The 24,622-nt window shown below is 39.8% G+C and overlaps 1 protein-coding gene across 1 annotated transcript; it reads left to right on the forward strand.

Annotated features, from left to right (window-relative positions):
• Positions 1–1,147: 1,147 nt before the first annotated feature.
• On the forward strand, positions 1,148–24,484 carry LOC121389332 (neurogenic locus Notch protein-like). The gene is made up of 18 exons (XM_041520927.1): positions 1,148–1,522; positions 2,608–2,700; positions 5,192–5,314; positions 6,436–6,558; positions 7,375–7,497; positions 8,809–8,931; positions 9,352–9,474; positions 9,809–9,931; positions 10,911–11,033; positions 11,742–11,864; positions 13,849–13,971; positions 14,699–14,821; positions 15,220–15,342; positions 17,323–17,445; positions 19,290–19,415; positions 20,349–20,465; positions 21,721–21,837; positions 24,184–24,484. The coding sequence occupies exons 1-18, from the start codon at positions 1,148–1,150 to the stop codon at positions 24,391–24,393; spliced, it is 2,514 nt and encodes an 837-aa protein (XP_041376861.1). The 3' UTR covers positions 24,394–24,484.
• Positions 24,485–24,622: the final 138 nt, after the last annotated feature.

A 24,622-nucleotide genomic window follows, 5' to 3' on the forward strand; every position in this document is an offset into this window, starting at 1 on the left:
TAGCGGTACGTGTGTGGTGGCGGCGGGTTGCCCCTCTTTCTGTCTATATACCAAATATTGGAAAACGTCTTTTAGGAAGGGAGAAAACACGTTTACATCAATAGCGAATATTGTTTTTCAGTTGAACTATGTGGGAGTTTCTCTCTCTCTCTCTCTCTCTCTCTCTCTCTCTCTCTCTCTCTCTCTCTCTCTCTCTCTCTCTCTCTCTCTTTTTCGTTTTAGAAAAAGCATTGTTTTCTTCCGTTCAGCAATACTGTTAGTTTGCTATATTTGTTCTTTTGTATCGTTAAACAACAACAAAAATAAACTGCTGCTATATTTTAACATTTGACATAGCATATGGGCCTAACGTTTTAACCGAAGGTGACAAATATTCATACAGTAATGACTGCGAAATATCAAAACTCCAGTGTGTTTTGTTTTAAATAGAGTTCCGTATACATTATGGTTATCGCGTTTTGAGGGGCCACCCGATATATACTCTTCAAAAAAGTAGGGGAACTCTAAAAAGAATTAACAATTGCAAAAATTGTAAGGTATATTAGCTGTGGGAAATGGTTATATCATAATAGTGAATTAACTGGGCAAATATTACCACCGGTAGTTCAGTATTACAGTAGGTTTTATGACCACCAAAGATCTTGAAGGACGATTGGGGGTCAGAAGTGAAATTTGAAAGTTGACGATTTTTTATCAGTAAATCGCAAATTCAAACAATAAAAATGACTAAAAACAAAACAGAATGAAAAATGATTGACAGAAATAAGGTTCCAGGGGTGATTAATGGACCTTCATGGAAATTGTCAAAATCGAGAATGACATCCCACGCACGTGTACGGAGCAACTGCGTGATGGACGTGCAAACTATGGAATGTGTTTCTATGTGTTGATAAACAGACCAGGGCTCCGTTCCACGAAGCGATCTTAGCACTAAGATCACCTCAGTGCATAAGGTAGCTATGCACTTAAGGTGATCTTAGGGCTAAGATCGCTTCGTGGAACGGGGCCCTGAACGTTCTTTGCTAGGATGTCTGTGGTCAAAACGTATGTTCGGGCTAATAGTTGATATTAACATTAATATTTCAGGTTCCCCTACTTTTTGTGAAGAGTATATTTTTGTATAAAAAATATTATTATAGTTGCTGTCATGAACTGCCTACTTCTCGCCTGTTTTGTGGCTCTGCTTGTTGCGGGGATTAGCCACGCTGACGTCAGGGATGTCGATGACGTAGTGGACAACATTAAAAAAGTTGTCGAAAATAACAAAATTGAAACCAATGATGAACCGGTTACCGGTGAAACGAGTCAGGAAGAAGATACTGCAGACAACGCAGAAGTGCAAGTATCCGGTGCTAATGATACCGGTGAAACGAGTCAGGAAGAAGAGACTGCAGACAACGCTGAAGTGCAAGTATCCGGTGCTAATGATACAGGTGAGGATGCTCCAGTTCCGGGTATGCAGTCGGCTCCACCTAAATCCGGAGCTGAAGGGGGTCCGATAGAGGAAGATGTGCAAGGAAATGTAAGATGGTCATATGTACTTAAGCCCTAATCAAAAATGTTTTAAACAATATTTATTCCGTCTTTTGCATGGTTGTAGGGATTGGTGGTCGACAGGCATAAGCTTATATTAGGACTTTTCCCCACAAAGTTATATTAAAAAATAAAAAATAAATAAATAAACAAACAAACAAACAAACAAACAAACAAACAAAAAACATTCATGTAAACAAGATGATGGTCAACAGTAGCATATACATAACTGATAGAAGTAATAGAAACCGCTGTGGGTAATTGAATATAAATAAATCAGCTATGACACACAACTGACTGAGGATTAAAGAGACACCTGGAACAAAGATGTAGAGCTGGTGTAGAGATATGAAAGAGGAAAGAAAGAAAGAAGGTTGACAGAGAAGAAAAGAAAGAAAAGGACTGCTAATCAAATTTACACTGAACCATTGTTTTTCGGATATAACTTAATATTTATTCACGAACCTCTTTGAGACGAAGACTTGAAAACAGTCATAATGATGGCATGTTCCTGTGTATGTAAATGACAGATATGTTATATGTCCAAACGTTGCATTCTAGATATAACAAAACTTAGACTATATGTCAAAATTACCAAATGTTTGACATCCAATAGCCGGGAGCGGGACGTAGCCCAGTGGTAAAGCGTTCGCTTGATATGCGGTCGGTCTGGGATCGATCCCCGTCGGTGGACCCATTGGGCTATTTCTCGTTCCAGCCAGTGCATCACTACTGGTGTAACAAAGGCCGTGGTATGTACTATCCTGTCTGTAAGATGGTGCATATAAATGATCCCTTGCTGCTAATCAAAAGAGTAGCCCATGAAGTGGAGACAGCGGGTTTCCTCTCGCAATACCTGTGTGCTCCTTAACCATATGTCTAACGCCATATAACCGAAAATAAAATCTGTTGAGTGCGTCGTTAAATAAAACATTTCATTCCTTTCTTCCAATAGTCGATGATTAAACAATCAATGTGCTCTAGTGGTGTCGTTAAACGAAACAAACTTTAACTTTATATGTTTTAAATGCACGTTCACAATGCAATTGAAGAAAGAGACTTGCTTATTTTCAGTGTGCTTCCGAGTTCAACTACTGTAGCCCCAGCTTCCGGTGTTGTTATGATATGAATTGTGTCAGTGGAATCTGTCAACGAGGAAACGGACAGGTATGTTACAAATATAGTGATATAGGTTCAGTGATATATCAGCACCAGTCTCGGGTGTGTAGTGACTAAGCCATTGGACAGAAGGCTGGTAGGTACTGGGTTCGAGACACGGTACAGGCTCCCACGCGGGGCGGTACGTAGACCAGTGGTACAGCGCTCGCTCGTTGTGCGGTCGGTCTGGGATCGATCCCCGTCGGTGGGCCCATTGGACTATTTCTCGTTCCGGCCAGTGTACCACGACTGGTATATCAAAGGCCGTGGTATGTACGTGGGATGGTGCATATAAAAGAGCACTTGCTGCTAATCAAAAGGAGTAGCTCATGAAGTGGCGACAGCGAGTTTCCTCTCTCATTATCTGTGTGGTCCTTAACCATATGTTTGACGCCATATAGCCGTAAATAAAATGTGTTGAATGCGTCGTTAAATGAAACATTTCTTTCTTTCTGGCTCCCACCCATAATCTGTCAAGCAGGAAACGGACAGGTATGTTAGAAATATAGTCAAATAGTTCAGTGATATATCAGCACCGGCCTCGGTGGTGTAGTAGTTAAGCCGTTGGACATAAAGCTGGTAGGCACTGAGTTCGCATCCCGGTAATGACTCCCACCCTGTGCTAGCTTAATTACTTAATGGCCACTACACCGACTTTTTTCTCACTAACAACTAACCACTAACCCATTGTCCTGGAAGACACCCCCGTATAGCTGATATGTGTGCCCAGGACAGCGTGCCTGAACCTTAATTGGAACTAAGCATAAAGATAAGTATAAATGGAATGAATGATACATCAGCGACTAAGCAATATTAAGATATTGCCTTAAAATATATATAAATAATCGCCCATGGCCGTTTCTAGAATACCGACAAGGGTTGAGTTTCAGCAGGTACTGAACCTGAGTGGGACGTAGCCCAGTGGTCAAGCGCTCGCTTGGTGCGTCGGTGGGCTCATTGGGCTATTTCTCGTTCCAGCCAATGCACCACGACTGGTATGTTAAAGGCCGTGGTATGTACTATGCTGTCTGTGCAGTGGTGCATATAAAAGACCCTTGCTACTAATGAAAACATGTAGCGGATTTTCTCGGGTGATGTCTTTAAACAAAATACATTTTAACCAGCCTGCCCTCCTCTTGTATGACAGTGTGGTACTGCACCTTACCAGGTTTCTTCCTTGTGTTCTTCTCTCATATTTGGTTACAATATTTTTTATCAGGTGGTACTAAATCAAATACCACCCAGCTGGGTCAAAGTTCGAAGTGCACCCAACTTTCGATAGAGCAGTTAATACCACAAGTCCTGTCATTGGTGATCACTATGAGTGGGTTTGTTGTAAAATAAATTAGTTTCATCTGGGTATAACATTATGCAATTGTATTTCATCTAGTACCACAGTCTCAAGTAACCTTGTGCTTGAAACATGTACGGGGTACCTTTAACAAAAGTACTCAAATTTGATGCGTAACTAGGGCAGTCATAGACGCCACCAGATTTTTCTGATTTACTTTAAGGGTGATGGGCGGTAGTATTTATACGAGTGGTAGTCAAATATGTTACTATTTTCGTCTATGGGATTTGATTTGGTGGTATACACCCATTAATATGTTCAGCACTTTACGCAACCTTCTTTCACGAAACCTTGATAATCCAGGATATGGGATTAAAAAAGTCCTTCAACTTTAGGTTATGTGTTTTTGAAGGGTTTTTTAAAGTAAACATCTAAAGTTGAATTTATATGCTTCTTGTTTTAATAATGCTAAATAGAGGTAATATGCTTCCCATTAAAGGGACATTCCCGAGTTTTCTGCATTCCGACTAATAAAATATTTGTACGATACTTTCATATTAAATATATTTTCTTGTTTAGAATATCAGTGTCTGTATATTCAATGTGTTTCTGGTCGTCTTAATGTTTGTAAGAAGCCCAAACTGGATTTTGTCTTGAAATAATTTCGTACGTACGAATTTTAGGAAATTTATTTTAGGAAATAAAATGAAATTCAACCCAGTACAATTATTACAACGATCAGAAACACGTTTAATATACAGTCACTAATATTTTATGCAGAAAAATATAATTGATATACAATTACAATTTTTTTTTTATTAGTCGATAACATCTTAAAAACTGCAAGAAAATCAGGAATGTCCATTTAAACTATCCGGTAACTCGCAAAATACGAACCGATGATAATTCTTAAAATGATGGGTCCATCCCCTTTTGCGTGACATGCATCCCGACTTTTCTAAGGAAAGGACCTTTCTTAAGTATGCTATTAAACTCAAACGTTATAGAGAATACCAATAAAAAGAGCCTTTGTTCACATCTGAATTATGTTCTGTATCTGGAACGGGTCTTTTTTTTATCCTGGACTAGACCAAACGTCACAGTTGCCATTAACAGCCACTGTTTGAACTATGTACTCGGGTTTTCTCACACAAACAGGCTTTACTTGTCCTAGTCTTCGAGTTTAAATCTCATTTCCTTTACCACCAGTGTGTGAGCGAAGGAGAGCGCTGTAGTAACAGCCCGGTTCACCCCATGACGCCGTGTTGCAAGGCGTTGTCGTGCCGCACAGCGCCCTCTATGCCGTACGAAACTTGCTCCGGCTCCACACAGGTAAATGGGCAGCGTTTAGTATGTACTGGGTTCGTTTCCCAATACTGGCTCAACCCCAATTGAGTTCACAGCCCTTTGAGAAGGTGTATATGTACTATGATAATTTGTTTTTTATAATTAAAACATTAATCTGTCTTGGACAGTGTGTTTGCACCCTTAAGGTTGCACAACACCACTCACTTCTGCATGCATTCCAATACATCTTCATTGGGCCATTTCTCGTTCCAGCCAGTGCACCATGACTGGCATATCAAATGCCGTGGTATGTATTACCCTGTCTGTGGGATGGTGCATATAAAATATCTCTTGCTGCTAATCGAAAAAGAGTAGTCCATGAAGTGGCAATAGCGGGTTTCCTCTCTCAATATCCGTGTGGTCCTTAACCATATTATGTCTGACGCCATATAACCGTAAATAAAATGTGTTCAGATGTACCTTATGGCTAAAAGGGGGCGGGATTTAGCTCCCAGTAGGTTGAGTGCTCGCTCCAGGTGCTTGCATCACAGGATCGAACCGCCTCTATGGATCCATTCAGCTGATTGGTTTTTTTCTTGTTTCAACCAGTGCACCACAATTGGTCAAAGTCCGTGATATGTGGTTTCCTGTCTGTACCCCTGCTCGTGCTGTAACCTCACCGTGGTGCAGGGGTGTAACATTCTCTTTGAGAATGGCCAATACAGCACAAATTGAAGTTTAGAGTAAAAGTCAGTATCTATCTGTAATATTTGTATTTGTATTTTTGCACAGTTCTTTACCCTGTTTTTATTTAAATCTTGAATTTTTCTGTTGATGTTGATCATCACCATGTTTGTTTCCATTACCATAGTTTGACACCCAATAGCCGATGTATTTTTCGTGCTGGGGTGTCATTAAACATTCATTCATTCATTCAATCCTGTCTGTAAGAAAGTGCATTTAAAACATCCCTGGCTGCATTATGAACAATATAGCAGCTTTCCTCTGATGACTACGAGTCAGAAATTACCAAATGTTTGACATCCAATAATCAATGTGCTCTAGTGGTGTCGTTAAACAAAACAAACTTTGATTTTTTTTTTACGGCTAAACAAAATAAACTTTGATTTTTTTTTACGGCTAAAATGTTGATATCTGTTTAACAGTGTATCCCAGAATACCAGCAGTGTGACCCGAACGACTCGTTCCGGAGATGTTGTAACAACGGTCAGTGTCAACAACAACAAGGCAGCTTCACGTACACCTGTACGTCTGGCGGGGGTGGACAGGTGAGATATATTACTAGTGTAAATTAATGAGCTGGAATCGTTCATGAGAGTTTTGTGTAAATTTCAACACCACTGTTCTAAAGATATTTATCACAAACCCCGAGGATTTGGGCAGTGATTTTGAGCGAGCATGTATTCCATGGCCGTGCCAAACCTAAAATCACTAGGTGTGAGTGGTAGGATGGAAGAGGGGGCGGGGAAGTTATTTAAAAAATAATCGCCAGGCGCGAATACAGAGGAGGGTTTATTGGAAGGTCGACCGCCACTCTCCCACTTTTCCGGTGGAACATGACCCGTTCCCGCATTGCGCCTGATCATGGTGCAATAATATATTTCTTCTTAAGCAAAACAAAACTAACAGTTTTAAACTGAAAAAGACGACCTATATCGCTGGCATAGTGGTTAAACTATCGAACTTAAGGCTGGTAGATGCTGGGTTCACAGTCGGGTACCGACTTGTATCCTATCTGCCTTTATTAGTATTTAATTTAGTACCATCCCTGTTTTAGACAGACAACCTAAATATATGAGCTATGTGCCCATAACAGCGTGCTTAAACTTCAAGTAAATATAAACACGTATATCCAAATTGTGTTGGTGGTCCGGGTATGCATCGTTCCAAAACTTAAGGAATATATTTGGCCTGATTATTGCTTTAACAAGAAATGAAACAAATACGATTTTGTGAAAGTGACAATACATGTAGCTTTTTTAAACGAGATGTTATTATAAGGTGGGACGCAAAACACAATAGTAAATAAAAATACAAGACAGTAATGGTACGGTTCCTCTGTTTAACAAAGAGGTCTGTTGTAGTGTATTCCTGAAAACATGGAATGTCAACCAAGCAACACGTTCCAGAGATGTTGTAACAACGGCCAGTGTAAGCCGCGGCTAGGTAGCTTTGCGTACACCTGCCAGTCGGACGGGGGTGGACAGGTAAAACGTATTCAGCTCGAGTTGTAGTAGTAGTAGTAGTAGTAGTAGTAGTAGTAGTAGTAGTAGTAGTAGTAGTAGTAGTAGTAGTAGCAGCAGTAGTAGTAGAAGTAGTAGTAGTAGTAGTAGTAGTAGTAGTAGTAGTATAATAGTAGTAGCAGTAGTAGTAGTAGTAGTAGTAGTAGTAGTAGTAGTAGTAGTAGTAGTAGTAGTAGTAGCAGTAGTAGTAGTAGTAATGTTGTTAATTAGGTCAGGCCAGAGTGTTTAACGTGCACATTCAGAACAAGCTGTTGTAGCGCTCGCCTGTCCTGGGCACAGGTGCCGTCTCGGCCGCCTCTTCCGTCCAGGACAGGAAAGGGGTGGGAGGATTGGAGGGGTGGGTGAAGGAGGGACCGCCTGCACTTGCAGGTGCAAGGGAGCACCAGCAGTCCGACCGGGGCCGGTAACAGGCGGAGGGTGGTTTGGTGCTATGGAATTTGGAATGTCCCGTAGGATTATAGCCAACACGAACTTGTCAATGAAGGAAGTTAGGCACAATTTTGAACGGTCCGTTAAAAAATTAAAAAAGGGAGCTGCATATAGTGTTGAAATTTAGGATGCCGAGAGTAGCTCGTTAAGGGGACCTAGTAGGTGTTGATATGTCTCCCTAGGTCGCCCATAGTGGTCCTTAAACGGGCCTGATCTGTTCAGATCGTGACATGAAAACCCAGGGGAGATTCGTAGCAAGTGTGTACTATTTGTGGGACAAGGCTGGTAGGTTTCTTGTTGTTGTCCTTCTGTTTCTCCGTCCCTCTTTTTATGTCTTTCGTCTTGTCATCCTCCTCTTCCATCTCTCCCATCTGGTGGTATCCTTTATGTACACCAACAGCAAGTAGTTTGGGGTTGGGTAGGGGGGTCGGTATTCTTTTGTCCAATCGACTCTGGGTGCATAGCAATTGTGTACTTGAAGCCGGTGTTCTTTTGTCCGACTCCTTATTAAGTACGAGGTGATGGGCCATTGTTTTTTGGCGAATGCGTCCTATGTGATAGTTTTGTATTTAAAGTGCATGCAGTGTTTTTTGTTATTCTCTACCTAATGTTTAGATTGTACTTATTGTCCTAAGTCCCTAATCGTGAAAAACAAAAACAACTTCACCCCCAAAAAGACCCCTTCCACTTCCCTTGGATTTAACGAAATACAGACAGAGGGGAAGATTTAGTTATATTAGCCTAGCTAGTTGTTAACATGTAATGTCATAGGGTTTAACGTGCACATTCAGAGCAAGCTGTTGTAGCGCACGCCGTTGTTAACATGTTGTTAATGCTCTTTTATAGTGCATCCCCGAGTATCAACAGTGTGACCCGAACAACTTGTTCCGGAGATGTTGTAACAACGGTCAGTGTCAAAAACAACAAGGCAGCTTCACGTACACCTGTACGTCTGGCGGGGGAGGACAGGTGAGATATATTAGTAGAAATGTGTTAAACAATTATGCTATTTTATATTAAATGCAATTGTTACGGTACTGGATAGTTTTGTTTAATCAAGTTGCTAGAATAGTGGGAGAAATACAAACAACCAAAGAAACAAACAAACAAAAGAACAAACAAGCAAACCAAAAATTAAAAACAGAGAAATGTGCTTTTAGTTGGTGTGGTTATTTGTGTTTAGTGTGTAAAATGTTTAATATCTGTTTAACAATATAGCAGCTTTCCTCTGATGACTACGAGTCAGAAATTACCAAATGTTTGACATCCAATAATCAATGTGCTCTAGTGGTGTCGTTAAACAAAACAAACTTTGATTTTTTTTTTTACGGCTAAACAAAATAAACTTTGATTTTTTTTACGGCTAAAATGTTGATATCTGTTTAACAGTGTATCCCAGAATACCAGCAGTGTGACCCGAACGACTCGTTCCGGAGATGTTGTAACAACGGTCAGTGTCACAAACAACAAGGCAGCTTCACGTACACCTGTACGTCTGGCGGGGGAGGACAGGTGAGATATATTACTAGTGTATTTTATTGACCTTGAATGGTCCATGAGAGTTTTGTCTAAATTTCTCTCAACGTGCACATGGTGGACAGTCAAGGTACATGTATATAGAAATATACAATTGCATTCAGTGATAATCAATATGTACCATTATATCCAGTACACTAGCTACATAGTAGAAAATTCATGTATCACACAATTGTATTAATTTACGTGATTTGCTTGTTTCTTCTCTCTATATTTTTCGTTTTCTGTTTTGTACCTTTAGTCATAATCTATTGTGTGTAAATTCAAAATTCAGTAACCTCATGTTAAAAATGTTTGCATTTTGTAAAAGTGTATCCCAGAATACCAGCAGTGTGACCCGAACAACTTGTTCCGTAGATGTTGTAACAACGGTCAGTGTCAAAAACAACAAGGCAGCTTCACGTACACCTGTACGTCTGGCGGGGGTGGACAGGTGAGATATATTACTAGTGTATGTTATTGAGCTGGAGTCGTCCATGAGTGTTTTGTCTAACTTTCTGTTAACGTGCAGATGGTGGACAGTCAAGGTACATAAAAATATACAATTGTATTCAATGATAATCAGTATGTACCATTATATCCAGTACAAAAGAAATTTAATGTAGAAAATTACAGTAGAAAATTAATGTATCACACAGCTATTATTTTATTTAAAATGCAGTAATTACTAAATGGTTTTTTAATCAACTTGTTTGAAATTTGAGAGAAAACAAATCAAACAAACATAGCACCTACTCTTTACATGTTATAGAACAAAAGATATAAAGAGAAAGCGTGAGAGACAGAAATATAGAGACAAACAGAGGAAGAGAGAAAACAAGAGATACAGAGATAGAAACAGAGAAACAGAGAGAGAGCGAGAGAGAGAGAGAGAGAGAGAGAGAGAGAGAGAGAGAGAGACACTCACACACACACACACACACACACACACACACACACACACACACACACACACACACACCGGCAAACACAGATATAAAGAGCGAGAGAGACAAACAGAGAGGTGGAGGAGAGGCCGATAGACCGAGAAAGAACGAGATAGAGAGAGAGGGACAGACATAGAGAGAGAGAGAGAGAGACAGACAGACAGACAGACAGCGAGAGAGACAGACAAAGAAAGAGACAGAGATATAAAGACAGAGAGACACACACACACACACACACAACACAAACACACACACACACACACACACACAGAGGCCCAATTACGTGATTTGCTTGTTTCTTCAAATTTCTGTCAACGTGCTGATGGTGGACATTCAAGGTACATGCATATAGAAATATACAATTGTATCCAATGATAATCAACATGTACTATTATATCCAGTATATCCAGTACAATAGTATAATGTATGGTGTGTATATTCAAAATTCTGTAACCGCATGTTACAAATGTTTACATTTTGTAACAGTGTGTCCCGGAATACCAGCAGTGTGACCCGAACAACTCGTTCCGGAGATGTTGTAACAACGGTCAGTGTGAAAGACAACAAGGCAGCTTCTCGTACACCTGTACGTCTGGCGGGGGTGGACAGGTGAGATATATAATTACTAGTGTATGTTATTGGGCTGGAGTCGTCCATGAGTGTTTTGTCTAAATTTCTCTGGAGGTGCAGGTGGTGGACAGTCAAGGTATATAGAAATATACAATTGTATTCAATGAAAATCAATGTGTACCATTATATCCAGTACAATAGCTACACCGTAGAAAATTAATGTATCACATAATAATATTAATTTATTTAAAATGCAGTAATTACTAAGTGTTTGTTTAATCAACGAGTTTGAAATTTGAAAGAAAAACAAAAAACAAATAAACAAACAAACAAAACAAATCAAATAAACAAACCACCTGGGTTTTTTATACGTTAGAGAACAAAAGAGATAGAGAGAAAGCGAGAGGGACAGAAACATAAATATGGAGAGACAAACAGGGAAAGAGAGAAAAAGAGAGATGTAGAGATATAGAAACAGAGAGAGGGGCAGATAGAGAAAGATATACAGACAGATAGACAGACAAACAGACAGACAGAGAAGGAAGGAGAGACCGACAGACAGAGAAAGAGAGAGATAGATAGAGAGAGAGAGAGAGAGAGAGAGAGAGAGAGAGAGAGAGAGAGAGAGAGAGAGAGAGAGAGAGAGAGAGAGACAGACAGACAGACAGACAGACAGACAGACATATTGATAGACAGACATACAAAATCCTGTAACCGCATGTTAAAAATGTTTACATTTTGTAACAGTGTATCCCAGAATACCAGCAGTGTGACCCGAACAACTTGTTCCGTAGATGTTGTAACAACGGTCAGTGTCAAATGCAACAAGGTAGCTTCACGTACACCTGTACGTCTGGCGGGGGTGGACAGGTGAGATATACATCTCAGCAAACGTTAAGCACCATCTGATTCAAATTGAAATAACAATCGAAGTAATGTTTCATTATGGATAAAACATGTTCTCGGTGAAATCTACTTGTTCGGCTCATGCAATGCGAACGTGATTATTGGTACCGGAATTGCACGTGCATGAAGCAGGGAACCACCAGTATCACAACAAGTCAGTTTATTGCCAGTGTTGTTTGTTGCAGATATTTGGGTGGTAGCAGTAGTAAAAAGGCTAAGGCTATGGCTAGACGCAGATTGACAGAGAATCAGAAATGGCAAATTATAGGGATGAAAAATGCGGGACTATCGTGAAGGACGATGGTGCGAATTTTAATATCAACCACACTGTTATTAACAGATTGGTACGAAAGCAAGGAGCAACAGGTCAGGTTAAGGACCGGCCTAGGTCAGGCCGACCTACGAAAACAAACAATAGAGAAAATTGTGCCTTAGTTCAACTTACAAGGCAAAGACCCATCACCAACGCAACCATCCTCCGTGAACTATGGAGACCATATAACCGGATATCCACCAGCATAGTCAGAAGGAGGCTCCATGCTGCTGGAATGAGGTCACGGCGACCTATCACAAGACCTCTGCTGACTCCAAGACCCAAACATGACCGTCTTCTGTGGTGAAATGCCAGAGTGGCATGAAACATCAGAACATGGCGCAGGGTCCACTGGTCCGACGAAAGCCGATTCCTTTTGAAAGCTATTGATGGCAGAACTCGAATATAGATAGGAACTGCATTTGACCAACACAACATCCAGGATGCATGTTCCCATTGATGGAGGGTCCGCCTTGGTGTGGGGTGTGTGTGGGGGGTGTGGGGGGGTGTGTGTGTAGGGGGGGGGGTGCTGTTCCTAAGATTGTAAGGTGGACCTGGTAGTTTTGTGTGGAAACTTCAGTGGACAGATTTATTAAACAGATATTTTGGATACTGAAGTTATTCCACATTTAGATAACCATGCACTTGATATTGAGCAGATGCCATGGCCAGCGAGGAGTCATGAACTTAACCCTATCTAACATTTGTGGGATATTTTGGGTCGCAGAGTGAAAGCCATGGAACCCCCAGTGCAGAATCTCCAGGAACTAACTCAAGCACTCCATGAAAAATGACGCAGGATCCCACAGTTGACAATCAGACGACTTGTCAGTAGCATGAGAAGACGTGTGCAGAATGTCGTCCGTGTGAGAGGCGTGTACACCAGGGACTGAAGATGTGACATGTTACTGGAAGTGACTATGATGCTACACATTCGCAAACCACTTTCGAACAGATTTGATTTGTGAACTTTTTCTCACTGGCATACTTGTTTTGGTTGTGTATGCCTCTGATTTTACATGTTTCAATGAATTGCCAATACACACATCAATATTTCACCATATTTGTTTCTTTGTGTTTTTTTAATACTGAGTACTGAATATTACACCATGAACAATTCAATAGTTGTGGATGATATATGCATTAGAAAAATAATTCACACTTGAAGAATACACATATTAGAAAAAAAGTGGTGGTGCTTAACTTTTGCTGAGATGTATATATTACTAGTGCATGTTACTGAACTAGAGTCGTCCATGAGAGTTTTGTCTAAATATCTGTCAACGTGCTGATGGTGGACAGTCAAGGTACATGTATATAGAAAATATACAATTGTATTCAGTAATAATCAGTATGTACCATTATATCCAGTACAATAGCTACACAGTAGAGAGAGAGAGAGAGAGAGAGAGAGAGAGAGAGAGAGAGAGAGAGAGAGAGAGAGAGAGAGAGAGAGAGAGAGAGAGAGAGAGAGAGAGAGAGAGGGGAGGGAGAGAAGCCCAATTACGTGATGTGCTTGTTTCTTCTTTCTATATTTTTCGTTTTCTTTTTTTTTTTGTATTTTGAGTCATAATCTATGGTGTGTAAATTCGAAATGCTGTACCCCGACGTTGAAAATGTTTACATTTTTAACAGTGTATCCCAGAATACCAGCAGTGTGACCCGAACAACATATTCCGGAGATGTTGTAACAACGGTCAGTGTCAAAAACAACAAGGCAGCTTCACGTACACCTGTACGTCTGGAGGGGGTGGACAGGTGAGATGTATTACTAGTGCATGTTACTGAGCTGGAGTCGTCCATGAGTGTTTTGTCTAAATTTCTTTCAACGTGCTGATGGTGGACAAACAAGGTATACAGAAAATATACAAATGTATTGAATAATATTCAGTATGTACAGTTATATTCAGTACAATTGCTACGTCGTAAAAATATATTGCATATATTATTTTATATTATTTTAAATACAGTAATTACTAAAGATTTCTGAATTTAACTTGCTAAAAATATGGGAGAAAAACACATAAGTAAAAATACAAAGCCAACAAACAAACCACAGTGTTTCCAGAGAGAGAGAGAGAGAGAGAGAGAGAGAGAGAGAGAGAGAGAGAGAGAGAGAGAGAGAGAGAGGAGAGAGAGAAGGGGGGAGAAGAGGGGGGAGAGGGGAGGGGAGAGTGAGAGGGAGATAGAGGGAGAAAGAGCGAGAGAGAGACAGATGCAGAGAGACAGAGTCAGTGTGTGTGTGTGAGAAAAAGAGAGAGAGAGAGAGAGAGAGAGAGAGAGAGAGAGAGAGAGAGAGAGAGAGAGAGAGAGAGAGAGAGAGAGAGAGAGAGATCGACTTACGTGATATGCTTGTTTCCTCTTTTTTCGGGGGGGGGGGGGGGGTCGTTTTTAAATATATTTTTCGTATTTTTAGTCATAATCTATGGCATGTAAATTCGATATTCTATAACCACATGTTAAATTTTTTTTTATTTTGTAACAGTGTATCCCAGAATACCAGCAATGTGACCCCAACAACTCGTTCCGGAGATGTTGTAACAACGGTCAGTGTCAAATGCAACAAGGCAGCTTCACGTACACCTGTACGTCTGGCGGGGGTGGACAGGTGAGATATATTACTAGTGTATGTTACTGAGCTGGAGTCGTCCATGAGTGTTTCGTTTAAATTTCTGTCAACGTTGTGGTGGTGGGCAAACAAGGTGCATGTATATAAAACATTTACAAATTAACAATCAATCCGTACAGTGATATTAAGTACAACAGTTAAATGGTAGAAATATTTTACACACGTATATTATTTTATTTAAATACAATAATTACTAAACGTTTATTGAATCAACTTGTTAGAAATGTGGGAGAACGCACCCACCAAGAAAAAAAACCCAACCCCCCCCCCCCAAAAAAAAAACCCCCACAAAAAACATTTAAAACCCCCCACAACAACAAAAAAACTCATTCAAAATTCTGTAACCCCATCTTAAAACTGTTTATATTCTGTGACAGTGTATCCCAGAATACCAGCAGTGTGACCCGAACAACTTGTTCCGGAGATGTTGTAACAATGGTCAGTGTCAACAACAACAAGGCAGCTTCACGTACACCTGTACGTCTGGCGGGGGAGGACAGGTGAGATATATTACTAGTGCATGCTATTGAGCTGGAGTCGTCTGACTTCGATGAACCAGGGAATGAACATTTGAAGACCTGGAGCATTTACGATGATTTCAAGGGTCGTATGCCCCCCCCCCCCCCCCCCCCATTCCTAATAAAAAAGAATTGAATTTCTGGTTTTCATATTCAACATTTCCAGACTTCTGACGTCAATAGCAGCGAGGTGTGGGATTTAGCTCATTCGGTTGAATGTTCGCTTAAAATGCTTGCGTCGCAGGATCGAACCAGTTCGGTGGATCCATTCGACTGATTGTTTTTTTCTCGTTCCAATCAGTGCCCCACAATTGGTCAAAGGCAGTGGTATGTGATTTCCTGTCTGTGGGAAAGTGAATAGAAAGTATCCCTTGTTGCATTAGGAAAAGTGTGGAGGGTTTCCTCTGATGACTAGTGTCAGAATTACCAAACTGACATTCAATAGCCGATTATTTATGTATTAATTAATAAATATGCTCTAGTGATTCGTGAAACAAAACAAACAAACTTTCAATAACAGCGGATACGTTAATAGGGCATAGCCGTAATCCACGGAACTCAAGTAGCTGAGGTTTGCGCCCAGGACAGCTTGCTTGAACTTTAAAAATCTGGACACGGTGAAGAGCTTAAATAGTATTTGAGATAATACGGTTTTCGATGCACCTGCATGTTCCAACAAGAAGCGTAATAGCATTCAGCAATCTTGCCAGAGAACGGGAGAAATGTATATAGGTAGTACTAAACCAAATAACTTCCGGTTGGGTCAAAGTTCGAGGTGCACCCAACATTTGATAGAGAAGTAAACAGCACAAGTCCTGTGATTGGTGATAAATATGAGTGTTGGTTGTAAAAAAAAAAAAAAGGTTTCATCTGAGTAAAAACAAAATGCAATTTTATTTCATCTACTACGGAGTGTGTCAAGTAGCCTTGTGCTTGAAACATGTATGTAATTTTATTTCATCTAGTACGACTGTGTCAAGTAGCCTTGTGCTTGAAACATGTATGGGGTACCTGTAAAAAAGTACTCCAATTTTATGCGGAACGAGGGTAGTCATATCTCAGAAATGAGCAGCTTGACCCCTAATTTTTTTCTGATTCACTTTAAGGGTGAAGGGTGGTAGTATTTATATCCGTGGCGTTTATGTCCATTGATACGATGCAGGTAGGAGATTTAGCCACATATGTTACTATTGTTGTCTATGGGATTTGATTTGGTAGTATACACCCATAACATGAACAACAAATGAAACAGGAGTAAATGCGAACACCCCATATTGTAAATTGTATGATACCATTATTTGTTATAATAGAATCTCTATACGTTTATATCATTGTTTGATGGAAACCACAAACATCGCAGCATTTCAAAGTGGTTTCGTCTGTTTTGCATCACTCCCCAAAACAACGCACTTTACTATTAATTTTCAACACTGGTTTAGCCATAAAGTTATATAGGGAGGCCCAGCTATCTTGGGATGGGGCGGGGTGAGGTGTGAGGGAAAAAACACACTATCTAGGAGTGCGTGTGTGTTGAGTGTGTGTGTGTGTGTGTGCGTGCATATGTACGTGTGCGTGTGTGTGTGTGTGCAACCAAACGTGTTTAGCAGCCAACAAATTGAGTTTCCAACAACGATGTTTTAAGACAGGTGGTTTCTTACTACAGGTCAGTGTATACTATATTAAATAATATATAATAAAAAACGTGGTCTTTAGACACAAATGGCTGCATAACACCGGTCGGTTTATGTTGTATTAGATGATATAGGATACCACAAATGTAGCCTCTAACACAGATGGCTGCTTGATACAGGTTGTTTTATAATATACCACATGATATTGGAGAATAAAAAACGTGTCCTCTTAACATGAGTGGCTGCTTAATACAGGTGACCTCTAGAGCAGGTTTCGCGATACATGTCCCGTGATTATACATTACAATAATTTTATGTATTATATTAACAGTGTGTACCTATGTACCAACAATGTGAACCCAACAGCGTCTTCCAGAGATGTTGTAACAACGGGCGATGTGAACAACAGCCAGGTAGCTTTAGATACACCTGCCAACAGGGTGGGGGTGGACAGGTGAGATATCAGCAGATTTAATATGCTAGGATCAGGCTGTCAACTGCCACGACGAAGTTGGCTACCTCGACGGTTGCGTTGTAATTTCCCTAACTCCCGACTTTCGACGGGTGCGCTCAGGTGAACAACTAATGGGTTATACAAGAATCGAGTTGTAAGAACGCTCATACTAGCAACTGGACAGTCGTGGAATTCATGAGAGCAGAAAGTTGGCAACCTTGTCGTGGCAATTGGTAGTCTGTGCCTAGCATTATTATTGATCATTATTATTGGTGTCCGAATACGGTTTTGTTGTTCAGATTTATGCTAGAAATTGAAAAGCAGTTTCAGATTGCATGCACTGATATACACTTCAGTTCCATGCAAATTTAAACTATTTAATTTTCACTATATTTAATTCAATACATGTCGTCCTAATGCATTGTGAACACAGTTGGCACTATTTATAATTATTCAATCCCAATAGTTATGCAATGCTTTAAGGTGGAACAAAACACACAAAAATAACATCTTTTATAATACATACTTAAAAAACAAACACAAAACAAACATAATTTAAAATACTAAATAAAATATTAAAAATAACAAACAAATAAAAAATAAATAAATTGCGTCTTGCTCCCCTCGACAAATTCGAGCCTTGCACCTTTTGAACTTACCTGTGAAACAATGTTGGGGGGTGGGGGTAGGGGGTCGTAGCCCAGTGGTAAAGCGCTCGCTTGATGCGCGGTCAGTGTGAGATCGATCCCTTGTCGGTGTGCCCATCGGTCTATTTCTCGTTCCAGCCAATGCACCACGATTGGTACATCAAAGGCCGTGGCATGTGCTATCCTGGTTGTGGGATGACGCATATAAAAGATCCCTTGCTACTAATAGAACATGGTAGCAGGTTTCCTTTCTCAGACTATACGTCACAATTACCAAATGTTTGGCATCCAGTAGCCCATGATTAATAAATAAATGTTTTCTAGTGGTGTCGTTAAACAAAACAAACTTTATTTTTAAACTTTATTTGAAATAGTGTATTGCATCTTCATCGGATCAAGGCAATAAACAATTTAGAACGATAGCAAAAACATAGAGGTTGACTGACACAGCAATTGTGTTTGTATTTTGCGTTAGCAGACGATGCCATGAGATTAGGAAAACAAATGTGCAGCTTTAATAGGTATAGTCATAACCTCTAGAGCAAATATTCGAATTCAGGCAAAAACGAAGGAGACATTCAAACAAAATGAGCCGCCTGAAACATTTATTTCCATCATTTTACTAGCAATCCTTTATATAGTTGTTTGGTAATGATTCTAATTTGAACAAATGTTGTTATCCAGCTTCGGGCATTCTCGTTTAAATTCGGGCAAAAAAAAATCAGCCTACAAAATTGGGAGCTCGTAGGCCTGAGTTTAAACAAAAAATGAGGTCAGATAAAGTTAGTGGGACAGATCAAAGTATATTTTAAAGGCTCGAACTGAGTTTAGGTGAGAGTTTATTTCTTGGGAACATATCTATGGAAAGTAGCGCTTGTTTCATGCGCGGTCGGTCTGGGATCGATGCCCGTGGATGGACCCATGGGGTTGTTACTCGATCCAGTCAATGCACCACGACTGATATATCAAAGGTAGTGGTATGAGCTATTCTGTCTGTGGAGTGGTGCATATAAAAGATCCCTTGCTACTAATGGAAAATGTAGCGGCTTTCCTCTCTAAGACTATATGTTAAAATTACCAAATGTTTGACACCCAATAGCCGATGATTAATACATCACTGTGCTCTAGTTGTGTCGCTAAACAAAACAAGCTTTAACTTTAACCTTTTTAAATTCTGATTTCTAATCTCTATTTCAGTGCATTCCAGAATATCAGAGCTGTCAGCCCAATAGTAATTTCAGATGTTGCAATAACGGACAATGCCGAATGCAGTCGGACGGTTCCGGAGGGTCCTGGTACGCATGCATGTCCGGAAACGATCAGGTAATAAACAGACACTGTAAATTCGGGCGATTGCATTTATAGATATCTCTGGAACACATTCTCTATTCATTTTATTCACCTATGGACATGAATACGATAAACGCTTTGGAAATAGCAAATATTTCTATTTTATTTGATGTGCAATTTGTTTCTTCTTCTTCATCTTCATTGTCAAAACGAAACTCGTCTGTAACTGGAGTTGAACAAGATGTGAAAATATCTCTTGGGCGGTTCAGTCATTTCGATTACTCGAAAATATGGCCACGTTAACAAAAATAATCAATTGTATAGTTGTATCTTTTGCATAGTAAACTAAAAGATATATAAGTTTGTTTTTTCCCCCATGAATGTGACAAGACAACAAGAGACAATGTTATTGTTGCAACAAAACGTTATTGTGGTAAAGTACTACAACATAATGATTTCTCGTTCCAGCCAGTGCACCACGACTGATATATCAAAGGCCATACCATACCACGGCCTTTGATATACCAGTCGTGGTGCATTGGCTGCAACGAGAACTGCTGGTGGATAACGAGAGTTACACTGTCTGCTGACGTAATAGTTCGAACATACCATAAACCACATAAAATAGATTAGGTTAACCCAGTGCATTTGTTTTTCGTTTGATGCGCGGCCGGTTTGGCATAGATCCCCGTCGGTGGGACCATTGGGCTATATCTCGTTCCATCTAGTGCACGACGACTTGTATATCATAGGCTGTGGTATGTGCTATCCTGTCTGTGAGATAGTGTATATAAAAAATCCCTTGCTACTAATGGAAACATGTAGCGGGTTTCCTCTCTAAGAGTATATGTCAAAATTACCAAATGTTTGACACCAGATAGTCAATGATTAATAAATCAATGTGCTCTAATGGTGTCGTTAAACAAAATAAACTTATTTGTTTTTGTTTACGGATCTCTATTACAGTGTATTCCAGAGAATCAGAGCTGCCAGCCGGGTGATTTCAAACAGTGCTGCAATAACGGAGAGTGCCGAAAACAGTTTGGAGGATTGTGGTACGCATGTTCGTCAGGAAATGACCAGGTAATGAATACAGACAACATACATTTCAGGAGATTCATTGGTTTTTTTCATTTTCATTCATTTGTGGTGAATAAAATGACCGCATTGGAAATTTCACAGGTTATGTATTGTGTGTGTGTAATTTACTATTACTTCTTCTTCTTCTTCTATTTCTTCTTCAATCGCTTTGGAAATTACACAGATTTCGAATTGTTTGTTTGAGTACAATTTTCTTCTTCTTCCTCTTCTTCTTTTTTTTCTTCTTCTTCTTATGCTTCTTCTACGTCTTCTTCTTCGTCTTTTACTTCTACATTTCTTATTATTATTCTCCATCATCATTAGCAGCAGCAGCAGCATCAACAGCACCATAATCACCTTCTTCTCATGTTTATTCATCATCATCATCTCCTTCTCCTTCTTCTTCTTCATCTTCTTTGTCTTCGTCTTCTTCTACTACTTTTCTTCTTCTTATTCTTCATCATCATCATCTTCAGCAGCATCAACGACAACACATTCACATTCTTCTCATGTTTATTCATCATCATCTTCATCATCATGATCATCATTATCATCATCTTCTTCTTCTTCCTCCTCTTCTTCTTCTTTTTCATAAACAATACATAAAGTAAAATAACTAAAGAGTTTGGGTGAGTGCAAAGAAATTCAGGGCACATAGGATCTGAATCAAATTTGTGGCATTCTAATAACTGTAGTCGGCCTCGGCGGCGTAGTGGTTAGACCATCGGTCTACAGGCTGGTAGGTGCTGGTAGGTACTGGGATCCCAGTCGAGGCATGGGATTTTTAATCCAGATACCGACTCCAAACTCTGAGTGAGTGCTCCGCAAGGCTCAATGGGTAGGTGTAAACCACTTGCACCGACCAGTGATCCATAACTGGTTCAACAAAGGCCATGGTTTGTGCTATCCTGCCTGTGGGAAGCGCAAATAAAAGTTTCCTTGCTGCTAATAGGAAAGAGTAGCTCATGTAATGGCGACAGCGGGTTTCCTCTCAAAATCTGTGTGGTCCTTAACCATATGTCTGACGCCATATAACCGTAAATGTGTTGAGTGCGTCGTTAAATAAAGCATTTCTTTCATTGTAATAACTGTAATGCAAAATACCGTACGTGCTTTTCGCGTCGCGTCATCTTCATCATTTGGGTGATGGGGTACCGGGTGGGGATGGGAGGGGTGCTGTTCCTTCTTTTTTCCTTCGATTTTGTGTGTTTATTTGTTTATTAAATTTCTCATAAAAAAAACCCAACATATTTTTCAGTGTATTCCACGAGATGAACGATGTCGCCCCAACAGTAACGACAGATGCTGTAACAATGGTCGGTGTCGACAACAACTATTTTGGTACACTTGTCAGTCTGATGATGGAAATGATCGTGTAAGCAGAAAGTAGAACGTAGAAAAATATCTAGGGGGTCGGGGTGGCTGGGTGTTGACTGGACATTTCCAGATTAATTTTTGTACAAGTGTAGAGTTCTTTGTTGTCCCAATGCGTGTAAAATGTCAAGCCTTGGCCTACAAGTAATCATTTTGAGTGGATGTGAATTTTAATGATAATGGGTTTCTGTATGTATCTTTTAGAAAAGAGTCATATGGAATTGGAAGAATGTGTTATTCCAGATTAGATTATAAAATATTACAATTCCAAGCTAAAAAACAAGAACAAAAATAGAAACACCAACACATACACACATAAACATACACAAATTACTCAAACCAAACACACACGCACTCACACATACACACACGCACGCACGCACACCACACCACACCACACTCACACAGACACACACACAAACACAAACACACCAAAAAGAACACACAAAAAATAACAAAACCAAAATCATTAAAACGCATGAAAAATGCATAGAACATTATAAGAGAATCACGTATCTGTACTACTTTAACACAACACGATCCTCCAGATACTTCGAGGTTGCCACTTGGCTAGTTTTGTTTGTATACATGTACAAGATAGCTCGTCTCGTTTGGTTAAGCGCGTGTGACTCTTTGGTTAAGCCATCGGACTACAGGCTGGTAGGTACAGGGTTCGTATCCCGGTATCGACTCTATTTCAGAGCGAGTTCTTAAGGGCTCAGTGGGTAGGTGTAATGCCACTACACCCTCTTGTCTCTCACTAATCACTGGCAATATACAACTAACCTACTGCCCTAGACAGGCAGCCCAGATATCTGAGCTGTGTGTCCAGGACAGCGTGCTTGAACTTTAATTGGATATAAGCATGAAAATAAGTTGGAATGAAATAGTCCCGTTAGTTCTCTCACACTTAAAGGGACAGACCCTAGTTTTTAAATTGGCAGACACTAGTTTCAACCCATAAAATGGACATTAAGTTTAGTTAATTTACAAATCTAAACATCTAAACAGAGTGAAACAAGATTTTGTGACGTTGAAATTATGAAATACCCTTAAAAATAGACAAGAACTCGACTCCATAACCGTTATTTCCCAGACGCACGTGCGTTTTTAAATATATTAAAAAATGCATTTTGTGATATTAAAAACACCAGGATGAGCAGAAACACGTCTGATGTATGGAAATGGATAACCTAAACAATAAAATCTAAGTAATGTCTGATTTCAGTTATCAAAAACGGTTCTAATGGTGAAAAGTATGTCTTGGTTTTTAAAAAATAGGTCTGTCACTTTAAACGATGTGGCACATTGTTCACTATTAGAGCCGGTTTGTTATAATTAAAATACGATATTATTAAATACTATTGTTTAGATTATCCATTTCCGAACATCCGAAGTTTTTCTGGTCATCCTGGGGTAAGTTCAGTCAACCAATTGTCGCTAACGTCCACTAGACAGGATATTACGGTACACAGTAAACCGAATTACCACTTCGGGAACCAGTCAAAATAATCTGCAAACGTTCCTTAACTAAATGTGCGACGCCATATAACCGTAAATAAAATGTGTTTAGTGCGTCGTTAAATAAAACATTTCCTTCCTTTTATTGTAACTTTATTCAAATGTGTTACAGGTTTGTAGACCAACCAAACTTAGTGTGCATTTTCACTGGTTGAAACAAGGGTCTGCGACTTTAACTGAAATTATTAAATACATATACAGAACCACGTATCAGTTGTTTTGTCATGTTATTTATTGCACGAGTTTATAGTGCGCAAGAATATTATACCTCGAGACGGCGTAGCGATCAAGTGGTATAAATCTTGCGCACTGAACGAATGCAAAATCTGTAAATTTGTAGCCTGTGATTATTTCATGGCAGACAGCTTTGAAGTGGCAACTATTTCACTGAAGTTGACAGGGGAGAGCATGTAGTTTGAAAACATGTGCAACTTGTTGACATTGAAGACTTCTTTGTGGTAATTCTGGCCCATGCACAAGTAGATGGGTGTACTCCGGCCAGGTTTAGTGGGTGTGTTTGTTTAATCCAATATCCTGGGAGAAAGAGCTGGACAACAGGGGTTGTCCTTTTCAGGGTATGTTTCTCCCAGGCAGGCAAAGGTACATACAAAAATCCATGGGCCTGCTAATATTAATAAAGATGTTATAGCCACTAAGGCTATATAGAAACACATAGTGTAATTAATTGTGGTCTGTAGCCACATGGCAAAACACTGATAGATGGTTCTGTATTTATTTCATACCACAAAATACATTTCAAAATGCCTTTACCACTGTAGTAAGATTGAATAGGTATGTAATAAATTATGAATCTTCCTGTTCGCAGTGCATCCCCGTGGGCAATCTTTGCAACCGAGGCGACAGGTGTTGCCGTGGAACTACTTGCCGAAGAACCATCAATGGCTGGCGTAGTTGCCAGTATTCTACTATGAATGACGAGCCAATGGGCTTTAGTGTAAACGAAACGACGTTATGGAACGGAAAGAGCGGAGCGGAAAAGTCTCAAGAAGCACCCGGTGAACCATCCGGAGAGTGACGTCACAGAAGCGGAAAATCCACTAATAATTAAATAATAATATGCCTGAAGAATTAACTCGGCTTGTGAAAGTTTGTTTTATTGATTGGAATATAAAATGAAGTTATAGATTGTAATTGTTTACATGTAGAATAAAGTGTCTGCATGTATTATATGTAGCCTACTCTGTCACTTTTTTTAAACATTCATTCATTCATTCATCCACACATTCGTTTGTTCATTCGTCCAT

The sequence above is a fragment of the Gigantopelta aegis genome, chromosome 14, assembly GCF_016097555.1.
Source record: "Gigantopelta aegis isolate Gae_Host chromosome 14, Gae_host_genome, whole genome shotgun sequence".
Lineage (NCBI taxonomy): Eukaryota > Metazoa > Mollusca > Gastropoda > Neomphalida > Peltospiridae > Gigantopelta > Gigantopelta aegis.